The sequence below is a fragment of the Periplaneta americana genome, chromosome 16, assembly GCF_040183065.1.
Source record: "Periplaneta americana isolate PAMFEO1 chromosome 16, P.americana_PAMFEO1_priV1, whole genome shotgun sequence".
NCBI classification, from domain to species: Eukaryota; Metazoa; Arthropoda; class Insecta; order Blattodea; family Blattidae; genus Periplaneta; species Periplaneta americana.
Genome location: NC_091132.1, coordinates 161,917,889 through 161,932,416, shown reverse-complemented (window position 1 = coordinate 161,932,416; position 14,528 = coordinate 161,917,889). Strand labels below are relative to the sequence as shown.

Here is a 14,528-nt window from a genome sequence, read left to right as displayed (position 1 = left end):
TAACACTGTATAGGTTTACACCTAATTTTAAATTTAATACGTTCTTCCCTCTGGAAACAACAAGAATATGGTTTCATAACTTTTTATTTTACGGCAAGAAACTAGTAGACAACATCCTTCTATGCATACTACTGCTACCATGCTTTTTCAAATTTGCTACATGGGTTGTCAAAGAGGAGTTGCATATTTTACAAAATACCTCTTTAGAATTTTTTTATCTCTATCCTCTTGAAGCCAACCTGAAAATATTAATTTTCTGCATTAGGTATGTCTGTAGTCTAATGGGGAAATTTTTTTTTAATGGTAGTGCTTTCGAATTGTGACATAATACCAGCACCGAATTTTAAGGCTTGAATATATAATTTTACTTAAACTACAATTACCTTTAGCCCAGGGCCGCTTCTCTCACTGTTAACTTATCAATGCCTAAAGTGAGTCTTTAAAATACCTGTGTCTAAAAAATTAAGTATTCACTATAGGCAATGCTATTCATTTTACGCATTGCCAAGGAAAGTACAATATTCAATGTAGAAATTACATTCAGTACGAAACCAATATATTACCTTGATCTTTCATGACATAAATATAGTATTACACATGGCACAATTAAGGAACAAATTTAATATTAATATTTACACTTCAGTCCGTATTATTCTGAGGTTACAACTATACTAGTCACTGCTTGCTTTGTATGTGTCCACTTCTTGGCTATTTAATTCTTTAAAGTTCCGACTTCACAAACGTAATTCAGGAACGTGTAGAGATAGTATAGAACGCTATGTTACAATCAGTAACTTAACAAATCATATGGAAAGAAAATCTCACTTACAATTAAAAGCAAAACTATCCCGAGAAAGAAAACATTACAGTAACGGCAAGCAGTTGAATAAGTTTTCACAATGAAAAGTTGACTTCACCACAAGGTCATTAAATATATCTGTAAACATATGACTGAATTCAGAGAGAAGAAACACATGAAAATGCAATGTATATTTTACAATCACCACAGCTGAACATCTCGCATGGCTACGAGCGCATCCTCTATTAGACTACCAGATTCTGAAAAGTTGTTTTCATTCATATCATAACTGATTGCCTTCTCACCATGACTGTACGACAGCATGCCTTTCAGAGTACCAGATTGAGAAAATTTCTTTCCGCATATATCACAACTGAACGCCTTCTCCCCAGTGTGTACGATTGTATGCTTTTTCTGAGCACTAGATTACGAAAACTTCTTTTCACATATATCACAAGTGTATGCCTTCTTCCCTGTAAGTAAAAGTACATGCTTTTTGAGATTGACGTATTAGGAAAATTTCTGTCCACATTTATCACAACTGCAAGGTTTCTCGACTGTATGTTAGAGTAGATGCTTTTTTAGATTACCAGATACCAAAAATTTGTTTCAACAAATACGATATCAGAATCGCTTCTCCCCTTCATATAAAAGTTCATCCCTTTTGTAGATTAACTGATTGGTAAAGCTTCCTTCCACATATATCACAATTGAATGGGTTTTTTCGTTTATGAAAGAGTACATGCTCTCTTATATTAACATAACGGGAAAATTATTTTCCACAGATATCCCAAGTTGATACCTTCTCCCCAGTATGTAAGATTACATGTTTTTTTAGATTACCAGATTCCGAAAATCTCTTTCCACATATATCACAACTGAATGCCTTCTGCCCTGTATGTACGATTACATGCCTTATTCAGTGTACTAGAGAACGAAAAATTTTTTTAAACATACGTCACTACTGAATTCCTTCCACCCCCCTTGTGTGTAAAATTGCATGACGTTTAAGAGAACTAGAAACCGAAAATTTCCTTCCACATATATCACAACCGAATGCCTTCTCCCCTGTGTGTACGAGTGTATGCTTTTTTAAATTACTAGAAAGCGAAAATTTCATTCCACAAATATCACAACTGAATGCCTTCTCCCCTGTATGTACGACTGAATGTCTTTTTAGACTACCAGATTCCGAAAATTTCCTTCCACATACAACACAACCGAATGGCTTCTCCCCTGTGTGAATGAGTGCATGCGTTTTCAGAGCACTAGATTGTGAAAATTTCTTTCCACAAATATCACAACCTAATGGCTTTTCCCCTGTGTGTACGAGTGTATGCTTTTTTAAATTACTACAAAGCGAAAATTTCTTTCCACAAATATCACAACCGAATGCCTTCTCCCCTGTATGTACGACTGAATGTCTTTTTAGATTACCAGATTTCGAAAACTTCTTTCCACATACATCACAACTGAGGGATATGTTGCCTGTGCGACGAATAGTTCCCGAAAATTTCTTTCTACAGATATCACAACTGCAAGTCTGGTCGTCTGTGTGTACACAAGCGTGTGTTTTGAGAAGATCCACCTGCATATAATCCTTTCCACAATCATCAGATATCAACGGTCTCTTGGGCTCGAGTAGAGCAGTATGTCTTTTGAGTTCTATCGAATCGAAAAAACTCTCTCCACAAATATCACATTTGAAGGTCTCCTCATATGTTTCCAGGCATTCATCTTCTGTAATACTGTGGCAGCAAGGTGGAACTCCAGTGCTGTGAAGAAAATGTGCTGTTAATTCGAACAAGAAGCCTAAAGAAGGATATATCATGAAAAGCAAAATAACATCCAATACAAATATATTATACTTAGTAAATATGTGGAAATACGCAAGTTAATTCTCATAAGTGCTTTAATGTTGGTCTTTTACGACACTTTATCAACAACTATAGTTGGTTGTCTAGCGTCTGAATGAGATGAAGATGTAAATGCTAGCAAGATGAGTCCAGAGTTAAAGGACCGTAAGTTACCCACTAACTTCTCTTAATGGATTGAGAGGAAAACCACGGAAAATAACTTAAACTCACATAACTACTACTTCTTCTTGACTGTCCAGTATGACAATCACTGAGAAATAGCTGACAAGTCCACCTGCTCCACCAACAGAGTAGTTATGTAAGGATGTAAAATAATGAAAACTGCAAGTAAAGATATGGGGGATAAAATCATTGTCATCCACTTTTAAGGTTTGGAGACTGGAAATGTAAAAATGAGAACAAATTGTTTACAAAGAAGTTAATATGGATGAGTAGGGGGATGAATGGATACATAGACTATCACACAAACGTATAAATGGACGAATAGATTGACAAACAGAAAATGATGCAGAGAAACAGATAAGGAGAGACAGATAGACAAACACAAAGCGAGACATACAGACAGATTTACATGTGAACATAGCAATTCAGAATAATGAGTCCTTCATTTGAACAACAATCATGTTGAAACTAAACAGTAGCTCATATTCTCCGTCATTATTGTATAAATAAAGCAATTAAACCAACAAAGAAGTAAAGGCCCTCACACTTCACTCACCCTTCGGTAAATACTTCATTCTCTCCTGCCGTTACTTGTAGTTCAACCTCATCCTGCTCTTTATGTATCTCACATGCCCCGTCCTGCAAAAGAGTACGTGAAGATAACCTATGGAAAAATAATAGTAGAAGGCTCACTGAATGGTAGCTTAAATGCAGCAGACTAATTTTTTTAAATCCTATTTAATCCAGTAAACAATTCAAGCATTATTGGTGTAGAAGGAAGATGAATTTAGCAAACATCAAAACAAAATATTATGGCATTTTGTGAACAATGTCCCGTATTAAGTAACAATTTCGTAAACTAAAAGTCAATTGAGAGAGTAAATAAGAATGAAACTTGAATCGTAATCTGAGATGGTCATAAGTGAGTAGGATTCAGGAACATCTAGTAGAGAAGTGATCAAATTCTTACGGAAAAGTTGGTGATGGAAATTTTTGGTAAGGTATTTTGAAACTATTTCAGATATCTTCGAAATTAGAATAACCTTAGAACTAAAGTAAATGACCGAAGTTTAGTAAAATTCTAAAACAATTTGAAAGCGGAGGAAAAGTATTTTGCATAGTGTAAACAACAATGGAAGAAATTTCCTCAATTGTGAATATTCAGGTGACAATTCCAAGTATAACTATGTTCATTTACTTCACTTACGGCTTTCATATTTTTATTTTTTTCCAAAGTCCAGATCCATGTTATTGATCCCATCCTTTCTATTCGTTAAAGGTGGGACTTTGAACTCGATGAAATGATTAAATAGTCCTCACCAAGTAACAGTGTGAGGTTGCTACTGAAGAGTGGAGGGGAATGGCAAGGGAACTCTGAAACTAAATTTGGGTGCTGCTGTTACATTTGCCAACTGTGTAAGCTTCGGAAAAATCGCTGTCATAGGTAATTGCGATTCTGTCAGAGTATGATTTTTGTGTTCAAATCATTATTGGCGATTGTGGGGAGGTAACCACCCCTATCTGTGGATTTCCAATTCGCCTAGAACTCAATATCACTGTAATCAACAAATCTCTGAATAAGCCAAAAGGAGTGCCCAGCTTTTAATATGCAGAAAAATGTTTATCTTTAGCACTCTTCAGAAAATTGAATTGATATGCCAGTGCCCTGCTTTATGTGAACAATAGTGATTAGCTCAGTGTGCAAACAGAAGAAAACACACGCTCTCAACTGTCATCGCCATATGTAGGCAAGTACATTCGATCAAGAATATTTGCGAATGATTAAGAGAAGCATTCATGGAAGAATATAGCGACTCCATAGCTTCACTAACAAAGAGTTACCGACGACAACTTTTGAGTTGAAACAATATTAATTAATCTCATTTGTGTTGACCTACAACAGAAGCATGTGACTTACAATTGTCTGGACACTGAAGCTGTCATTTATACGTACAACAGTCGCTACCACTGTGAGTCCCATATCAGGCAGAGATATTGGTATGTCGGGGCTGTGATTTTGGAACTCTAGAATCCAGCGACAAACCTATCACACAGACGAATTTACAAGACTTCAAAGCACACCCCAACAATACTCTGAAGTAGTCATCGTGAAATATGACGTTCATGCAGATTTGCAAACTATTGACGTCTCAAGAAATAGGCGTCTATGATGTGGATATCAACTATCGAAAGAATTTAAAACGAAAAATTACAAGAAACCTAAATAACTGTATTGCCTACACCAGGCACAAAACAAAAGTTAACTCACCAATCACCGAGTAACTCTATATGAGGCTGTCAATTAAATTAGAAGTAGAAATTGTAAGAATTCAAGACTGATATGATTTAGTAAACCTTCAGCATCAGTCTGTGGAAGAAAAATTGAGTGGAAAATATTTACGAAGGACTACAGGACAAAGAATTGGACAGCATGAAAGCTAAAATCGTTTTCGTAGCACCCATCTGCCAGTAAAATACCATCTAACACACTTCATAAATTGCACTTACCTCCGGCTCGCTTTTCATGACGGGAAAGTCAATCGGCACAGGAGGTTCCTCAAATGTCATCTCAGATTTCAGATCATAGCTCTGATCCATACATTCCGTCTTTATTTCTGTCATGTCCAGATCTAATATATTTCCTTCCTGGAAAATATACAACATAATAGTTATGTCATATAACATAAGTGTCTCAGAAAAACGACTGACTTTTTAATGTGGGTCCTCTCTATTATTATTCCTGATGTCAAGGATTTCACGTGTACCCAGTCCAGAGTGAGTAGTGAAATAATTTTTATGAAAAGTCGGAAGGAACCAATGAAGAGTCGCTGTTGTCTGATCAATAAGTTGGATGACGTAAGAGGCTTATATGACGTCATGTATATCTACGCATTACTTTGCAAGTACGAAAAATTTTTTATAAAATTTTGATAATTTAACTTGCCTCAAAGTTGTTGTTCAGTGGTGGTGTAAATGGTGTATGTCCATAGTCCAGGTATGCTTTTCTAATGATATTTATAAAGTTTATAAGCATTTGATGAGCTTCTGTTGTTCCGTTTGCACTATACGAACGGCGGTATAGCAACTCAAGTATACAGCACATTGATCGGAGGTTTCTATTCTATTATATAGTAACCTAATAATCTTTCTTCGATGCTTCAATTTACACTACTTTCGCTATCTGTGTCGATAGCTTTACATAATTACGGAAGTTAAAGTTCTTTCGTGATGCAAAAGTCTTCGTAAGATTATTAGAATACTAAAGCCTTTAGTCTAAATGGAGTAGTGTAATGAATTGATTTAATACACGTAAATAAGACAATTGATAGTAGATAAGTGGACTAACGCTAGCTTGTGAATATTTACCATTTTAATATACTGTTCTGTATAATAAAAGTTAATTAATTTGTAATTTATTAGCGAGGTTACTTGTCATTAGGCTAATAGTAAACCAATGAATACAATTTGTATATAACAGTTAAATTATATATTTAATGAATTTGGGAGATTTGGCGTTAATTGTGTCTAAGTATTAATTTTTAAGAGTTTATTCTTGAACGAATTCGTAACATAATGCCTATGATGGTGGTCCACTGAACAAATAGGTTCTAGGATCGAATCCCAGGGTATTCAAAGGTGAGATATGTATTCCAATTTCAGATGGAGGACTTTTTTAGAATAAGATAGGTAATAATAATAATAATAATAATAATAATAATAATAATAATAATAATAATAATAATAATTTAGGGTGTGAAATAGAGAAAAATATGCGAGGAAGAGTGGATAGTGAAAAGATATAGAGTGGAAGAGAAATAAGTGGTGGTAGAAGGGGGTTTCAGGGCGTGAGCCCCTGATTTTATTCATATTTCCAAGGATTATCATCGTGCGTCACGTCAAATGTTGCATCATCGATCTCCAATTCGTCTGGAAGAATAGCAACTAAGTCCTGGATATTACTGAAAAGCCTCGTTTAGAATGATTTCAGTGTTCACATTCTCTCCGTTCGTTTATTGAAGGGTTGGGCGTGAAGCCACGATTAATTCTTCCTCCCCGTGTGAGTAAGTGTGAGGAAGCTACATACTGCAGAATGCAGGAAGATGAAAAAAGGAACTCTGAAGTAGTCTTTGTGATATGTATAAAATTATTGCGTAGCTGCAAACAAATGGTACCAGGAAATAAGCATCAAATAAGTTTGGGTAAAAAAGCAATTTAAAAAGAAGAATTGGAAAAAAAGAAAAGAAAAACAAACTTAAGATTATTTCCTAAAGCAGGTGCAAAGTACAACTTTAGTCACCTACTACAGCATCAACTGAAAGTGGCCCGCATTAAATGCTGGACTGCCAATTAAATTAAAACCAGACATGTTAAAAATAATAAATAGTGGGATGAAATCATCATGTATATCATTTTGTAAATGTTCAGTTTTGCATTTTCTATGATAAAAAAGAGGTGGAAAAGAATAACGGAAAATGTAAGGTGAAGAAACGGACTGCATGAAAGCATCAATCGTATCGCCTGGTCCCCTGAATGTAGCAGCCACATCAGCCAGTGAAGAACAGAGAGAACTAGCGATCAACACACTTCATAAACGCACTCACCTCGATTTCCCTTTTGGCGAAAGAAATGTCAATTGGCACATCAGTTTTATCAAATGTCATCTTAGGCTTTACTTCATAGCTGTGGTCCATACATTCTGTCTTTATTGCAATCACTTGCAGATCTAATAGATTTCCTTCCTGCAACACACAAAACATAATAATTATGAAATGCACCGTATGTTGTTTTTCACGATAAACCAGTGACCATCTTTAATGGCTCTCCACTGTATTATTAAATCCTGATGTCAACGAAAGAACATCTAGACACATCAGAGTCAGTAGTGATATAATTTGTACGGAAAGCATGGTAACGCAATGTATAAAAGAATAGCTGTATATTATTAGATTGTTTTGTTCAAGTACAATACTACGCCTTTTTACATTTGCACATATAAACACATTTCATTTCAGAATTACTTAACTAGCCGTGCCCGTGCTCTCTGCTGCACCCATTAGAAATAAATATAAAGTAATTACATAATTAAAATAGGACGTTTGATCCAGGGAACATTCGTGTTTGATAGAAGGATAAATCGTTTAATATGTTACTTCATTTAAATTGCATCCAAATAATTAAAATGCGATCATTTTGGTCCAGAGACACTCATTTGGAGCAGTGACAATTTCTTTAACATGTTTCTTAATTTTTATTACATGCAACCATAGTTTAGTGAAGATTGACATCATTTAGATTTAATGTGTATATTTTATTTTACTTGTTATAGGTTTCCATTCAATTATGGTAATAACTTAATTTTAACCCTTGTTTTCTACGTATTCAGTAAATGGCGCTTGGCCCCACTATGGTTCTGAACCCTTCAAATAACGTAAATTATATTATATAATATTACACATTATATTATATTATATTATATTATATCAAAAGTTACTGTAATAACATTATAGCATTATGTCCATCTAGAGAAACTACATTTTCCAATGGTGAAATAATAATTAATTATACAAATCGGTTAATTTAGCTTCCGATATTACTTCATACAAACACAGAAACATTCTTTGTAGGCTAGCTTTCATAGCTTTCGATTGTTGCTGTCCAAGGCCCCTTATAGACGAAGTCATTTGTTTTTTAATTCATTACATGGAATTAGATGGCAGTTATTTTAATTTTAAAACTCATTTATCTCATTAAATATCAGTCCTACCAAAATTTTTCAAGGAATAAACCTTATCGCAAATTATTTGTAAAGAAACTTTTGTTATGTAACATTTTTCACAAAAATCAATAATAAGCGAGATATTTCGATTTATTTAATTCAGGCCCCCTTATAACCCCCCTTTAAATAACGTATTTTTAATGCCATATAGCCTAAAATCTAAGTTACAACGAACTTAATTTATATTCCAATTTTCATCGAAATCCGTTCAGCCATTATCGCGTGAAAAGTTAACAAACATACAGACAGACGACAGACATACAAACAAAATTTTCAAAAAAGCGATTTTCGGTTTCAGGTTGGTTAATTATGTATGTTAGGTCCAATTATTTTTGGAAAATCAAAAATTACCAGAAATATTTCGGCTACAGATTTATTATTAGTATAGATTTATTTATAAAATGTATGGTGGGAAATTAGAAACATGATTTAAAATGATTTATTGCATTAGATATTTCTTCTGTGGGTAATCAATGGTAGAAAATAGCAGACTTGTTCTCTTAAATGTTGATTCCAGGAGCAATTATCTACGAACACTGCTGTCTCTCATTATATTACTACAGCGAGACAAGTTAGAATGCAGACTATTTAATCTGTACCTCAAAGCTAAGACTCCGGTAAGAATTGAGTGCCAAGTTTAAAGCAGGAACATCTCCTTCCCCATGAAACTAGTAGTAATAGGGCATCACAAATAAACTATTCTTCCAGTTTAGGAACTGAATTTGTGTGGAGTATTAGCCAATACGACTTTACCAGGAAGAAATTTTGTCATAACACTTTAACTGTTGTATAATATCGCAGTGCATGCAGAATCTTTCTGATGAGTCTGAGAAACTACAGCAAGTGTTGAAGTCTGGTTCCGAGGACCAGTTAAAGTGGCAGAGAAGAACATCACGATACCCATAAGATACCCCTGCACTGGTCAGACCATAGTGCACCATCAATGAGGTATGAGGAAGTTAGGTCAGTGTTCAACTGATCAGCCTCGCCCGTGTGGGGTCTCTCGCGCGCAATTTTAACAGGATGCTTTTTCCGCCCACACGATAAGCCATATTGTTATAAACGACATATTTAGAAAATAAACAGCAAGTAGTGGTCACTCTCATATGGGATACCTGAAGTTTCATCTCTTCTATATCTGTGTTATTTCTTCCTTCGAATGCCAGAGTGTCGATCTCACGCTCAATCTTGATTACTTCCATCACAGCTAAAAAAGAAAAAAAAAAGGAAATTTCAATTAACAAAGAATATATGTCACCCATACGAATATACTTACTAGTAGCTGGAATAATAATTCCACATATTCCAACAGACAGAAACAAACGGGCATGTTGATTATAGGGCTGTTAAAATGTATTTACACCGTTCAAATTTCTGTGCTTGCACCGTTGCTTACGAGATTATATACAAAATATATAGTTGTATAATTTCGTAAGCAACGGCTTGTACGCATGTAATAAGGGGAGAATATTGAAAGAATCAAGTTGAAAACGCAGGTTCAATTAAGATGCATATATAGCATGTGTCTACACGGTGGGCTCTGTTGTACATCATCTTCATTACGTATATATATATATATATATATATAAAAGGTAAAGGTATCCCCGTAACATGCCATGAAGGCACTTGGGGGGCATAGAGGTAGAGCCCCATGCTTTCCATGACCTCGGCACTAGAATGAGGTGGTGTGGTCGGCACCACGCTCTGACCGCCTTTTACCCCCGGGGAAAGACCCGGTACTCAATTTTATAGAAGGCAGAGTGAACCTTGGGGCCGTTCTGAAAGTTTGGCAACGAGAAAAAATCCTGTCACCACCTGGGATCGAACCCCGGACCTTCCAGTCCGTAGCCTATATATATATATATATATATATATATATGTATTAATATAATATACCTTGGTTTGTTATTGAATATTGGTAAAATCCACGATTCAGTCGCCGTTTTCCAGACCAACAGAAGATAGATGATGCGGTATATGGCATATGTACCATGGCAATACTTGAAAACATGAATTTAGTCGGGGGCTGCCATCCCCGAAACCCCAACAGTCTCATATTTCTTTCTCTTATCTTACACCATTTCACTGCTCTCCCTCATTCACATATTTTCCTGATTAAATTGGAATACCTAATTACCTATAAATACGCCGGGATTCAATCATACGACCTTTCATTTAGTGAACCACTATCATAGCCATTACGCTACGAATTCGTTGATGACAAACCCTTAAGAATTATAGCATACTTACCAACAATTAACATCAAACATTTCCTAAGTTATTAAACATATGACTATTATTATATTATAGAACTGAATTCATTAGTTTGCCATTAAATTTATTACAGTTAATATGACAAATAGATCACGAATCAATTAGCTTTATATTGTACGGGGATCTGATACGATATGACTGGGTTACTACACTTATCCACTATCAATTGTGTTATTATAAGTACATGAAATCGAATCACTACTCTACTTCATTTAGTATTCTATTAATGTTATTTAGCTATGTTTCACTGTCATATTAATATTAAGATAATTCTTCGAACTTGTAATGTAATGTGGAGACATACGTGATGTCATATAGGCATATTACGTCATCGGTCTTATTTTTCGGGAAAACAGCGACTCTTCCTGGGATAGTATCACTACTATCTAAGATGACGGTAAAAGTACCAAATCCAATACTTAGGCCTACTTAATTCTCAAATTTGTCATTGAACACTCCATACGCACTCGTATTTGCGATAATCTTCCATAAAGCTAGTCGTACTTGCAGATATTTTCAGTTCAAGAAGTCCAACATCACCAATGAAAAACATTTTCAGTTTATTCTCGGCCATCTAAAACAATCAGCTGCTCGCTACAAGCTACTATTGAAGTAAATACGCACATGATACCCAGCGGCCTTGCTAGTTTTCAATTGCCGCATTCGCTGTCATATTTACTAGAAAAAATATGCAAAATTGAATGCGTTACATTTGCTCTTGCATTCGTGATTTGAATGATTAAAGGGGAAGGTAAAGTTGAAGCGTGTAGTTGCACTTTTACAGTATTTGCACAGTCTAGTAAATACTAGATTGTGATATTTGTCACATAAAGCCGAAGAATTGAGAATTGCAGTTGTGTGAGACACATTAACCGCAAACATGTTGTACTAACAATTCAACGTTAATGCAAAACAATAATCAGTATAGCATAAAAGTTTGAAATGTAGATAAGTCTTCCAGTTGTCCAATTTTTACATACCAGTGTAAATTGAGGAGACGTACACCATAAAGAACAGACGGGTTCCAATGCAGGTACGTAAAGTATGTGGCTGATCTTTAATTCAAAAGGTTAAACTTGTTTCACTCGAACTCCATTTGTGAAAATCAGATCATATAGCTTACACCTATATAGAATATAATAAAATTTAACATTATACTTACCTGTATGAAATATAACGAAACGTAATTATTAACCTCCCTCAGATATCAGCCTGCATTGTTGTAACTTTATTCTTACAGCCTGTTCAGGATGATGTGATCAAGGAAGCTGTGACTCCAGCTGTGTTGTAGATAGAAACTTCTAATATTCTTTCATAAAATGAGATTTTCCCACAATCTAAATAAACCAATGAGTTAGAAGACACATTATAAAGTGGCCAATTTAACTCGTATAGCGCTCTTAGCGGTGCGGAAGAAATGGAAGAAAGGTTTCCTTGTGTAAATTGGTCTGCTTACAACGTTTTATATTCGGAGATGGGCGCTACGGATATAAAAAGAATGTCTCATACATGCTGCTTATAACTGCAATACCAGAAGAAAAAAAAAAACAAATAATATATAATATTTTAGGAAAATTTTATAAAGTTACGGCCATAGTTGTTAATAAGCAGCACTTTTTTGGTGCGTACTAGTGTAACAAAGCCGAGCTTTCCTTAGTGTCTTTTCTTGCAGATAAAAAAAAAAAGGAACTGACGAAATAGTGGCTAATAAATGTGAAACAAAAAAAATATTCTTAAGTAATCTGTAATAATGTTATATTCAATTTTATCAAAATATCTAATACACATACACAGAGAATTATGATCAGATAAAATATCAGTACATTCGTCCAATATTAACAAATAAAATAAATCTCCTACAAAATTAGCTACAGATTTTAACATTTATGGGGAAATAACACAATATAATAATTGAAAAAAAAATTAACGCAAGAAAGGAAAAGCTACAGTAACGGGAAGCAGTTGAATCATTATTCCCAATGAAAATTTCACTTTACCACAAGTTCATTAATTAGATCTGTAAACAGGTGACTGCATTTACAGAGAAGAAACACATGAAAATGCAGTCGTATATGTTAAGATAATATAAGAGAATTTAAAATCTGATATGTTTGTTCCATATAGCAGAATATATGGCTGACCACTACAAATAGTATTTCGCCTAGAAATGCTTAATATTATACGTTAAGTAGCTATAATGTTGACGATATGATAAAATAAATTATCAAAATATATTCCCTTGCTCTTCATGTTAACGTCGATTATCTTCCTTATACTTAATTTCTTTCAGCGAATTATCTTTAATGTGAACTATATGTCTTGTCATATGGACAGAGAAATGAATGGAGAAGGATTAATGCTTCGTCAAACGACACCATTTTATTTTGCTTTGTTTCTTCGAGAATTCTCCCACACCGGTATTGTTTTTGCTTCATCGCTGATGTCAACGCAAAGAAAACACCTTGAGTTTGCAGGCTTCAGTGTTTATATTGTCGTTCAGGCCTAAAACGTTTACGAAAATCATTGTGAATGCTGACATTAAATAACCTGACGGTTACTTTTCATTGTGAATGTGTCGTTTGATGTTAAGAGTTTTTCGGGCTAATAGGCCGTGATCTACTGGCGATGCTACGACCTGACGATATGTCTATAACTTCGGAAGACATCATCAATGGCGAGGCATTCTGGGCCGAAGTATTTCTTCAGCATGCCAGGGACAACTAGTGCTACATTTGGAAGCGTGTCTTGATTTATATGGGGAGCTGGGTGAGGCTCGCTTTTGGCAGTGTGGTGCGCGCCGTGGTCCGAAACCAAAACATGGAAACCGCCGGCGAGGACCGCTATGTCAACAACAAAACCTCCAGCGCGCACCGCATTATCAACAGCGAGACACAAGTTCCTCGTATAAATCAGAACACGCATTGAATCGTACCAGCAGTTGTCCCTGGCACGCTAAAGAAAAAACTACGCCCCAAACTCCTCGCCACTGATGATGTCTGCCAGAGATGTAGACCGCTGTCTATTAGAACGGAAAGCACTAACCTCATTGACGCTGGCCGAGAAAGCCTACATTCAACTGTTACTTTTGTTGATTATGGCACAGTCTACTATATAGTCGCGGAGCTCAATATGTAGTAAAAATGCAAACATGGGTAGTTGCCCATCGCTACTATCGCCTAATCATCTCAGATCTCTCTCCTAGCAGCCGACAAAATATGTTACACTTTCGTTGTGTTCTTTTGGAAAAATTAACACCTTCCTTCCATTATTGAAATATTAAATGCATAAAGTTAATTTATTATTTTAATGAAGTAGATTAAATTCCACCATAAACTCAAAGATACCTGCAAGAAATAAGTTAATATAATTTTTGTTTGTTCAAAACGAACTGAAATTTACTATAATAACTTCACTCATTCAAAATTATAGCGATAATTAACTGTGAAACCAGTATATATTAATTTGCATTTCTCTTTACAACAATAATAATGGAAATATGAATTAATGGAGTAACTTACATGTACCGGTAATTGTAGTGCAGGCTTGCGTAGTTAACAAAGTGGGATGAGGTTAAGCAATAATAATCACACCAGAATTGGAAATAATACGTGATCAATAAATTTTATTGTAACAGACTTTT

The 14,528-nt window shown here is 35.0% G+C and overlaps 1 protein-coding gene across 4 annotated transcripts in view; it reads right to left on the bottom strand.

Moving 5' to 3' along the window:
• Positions 1-534: 534 nt before the first annotated feature.
• LOC138691679 (zinc finger protein ZFP2-like) overlaps positions 535-14,528 on the bottom strand; it is a 38,441-nt gene continuing 24,447 nt past the window's right edge. For 2 of the 4 annotated variants that reach the window (XM_069813910.1, XM_069813912.1), the window contains 5 exons: positions 9,730-9,821; positions 7,440-7,577; positions 5,347-5,484; positions 3,395-3,477; positions 535-2,574 (listed from right to left, as the gene is read on the bottom strand). In XM_069813910.1, the coding sequence (XP_069670011.1) occupies positions 1,761-2,574; positions 3,395-3,477; positions 5,347-5,484; positions 7,440-7,577; positions 9,730-9,821 (1,265 nt within the window). In that variant the 3' untranslated portion in view covers positions 535-1,760. Of the gene's footprint in view, positions 2,575-3,394; positions 3,478-5,346; positions 5,485-7,439; positions 7,578-9,729; positions 9,822-12,050; positions 12,172-14,528 lie in introns of those variants that run through there. The other 2 variants (XM_069813911.1, XM_069813914.1) reach the window with 2 other exon arrangements.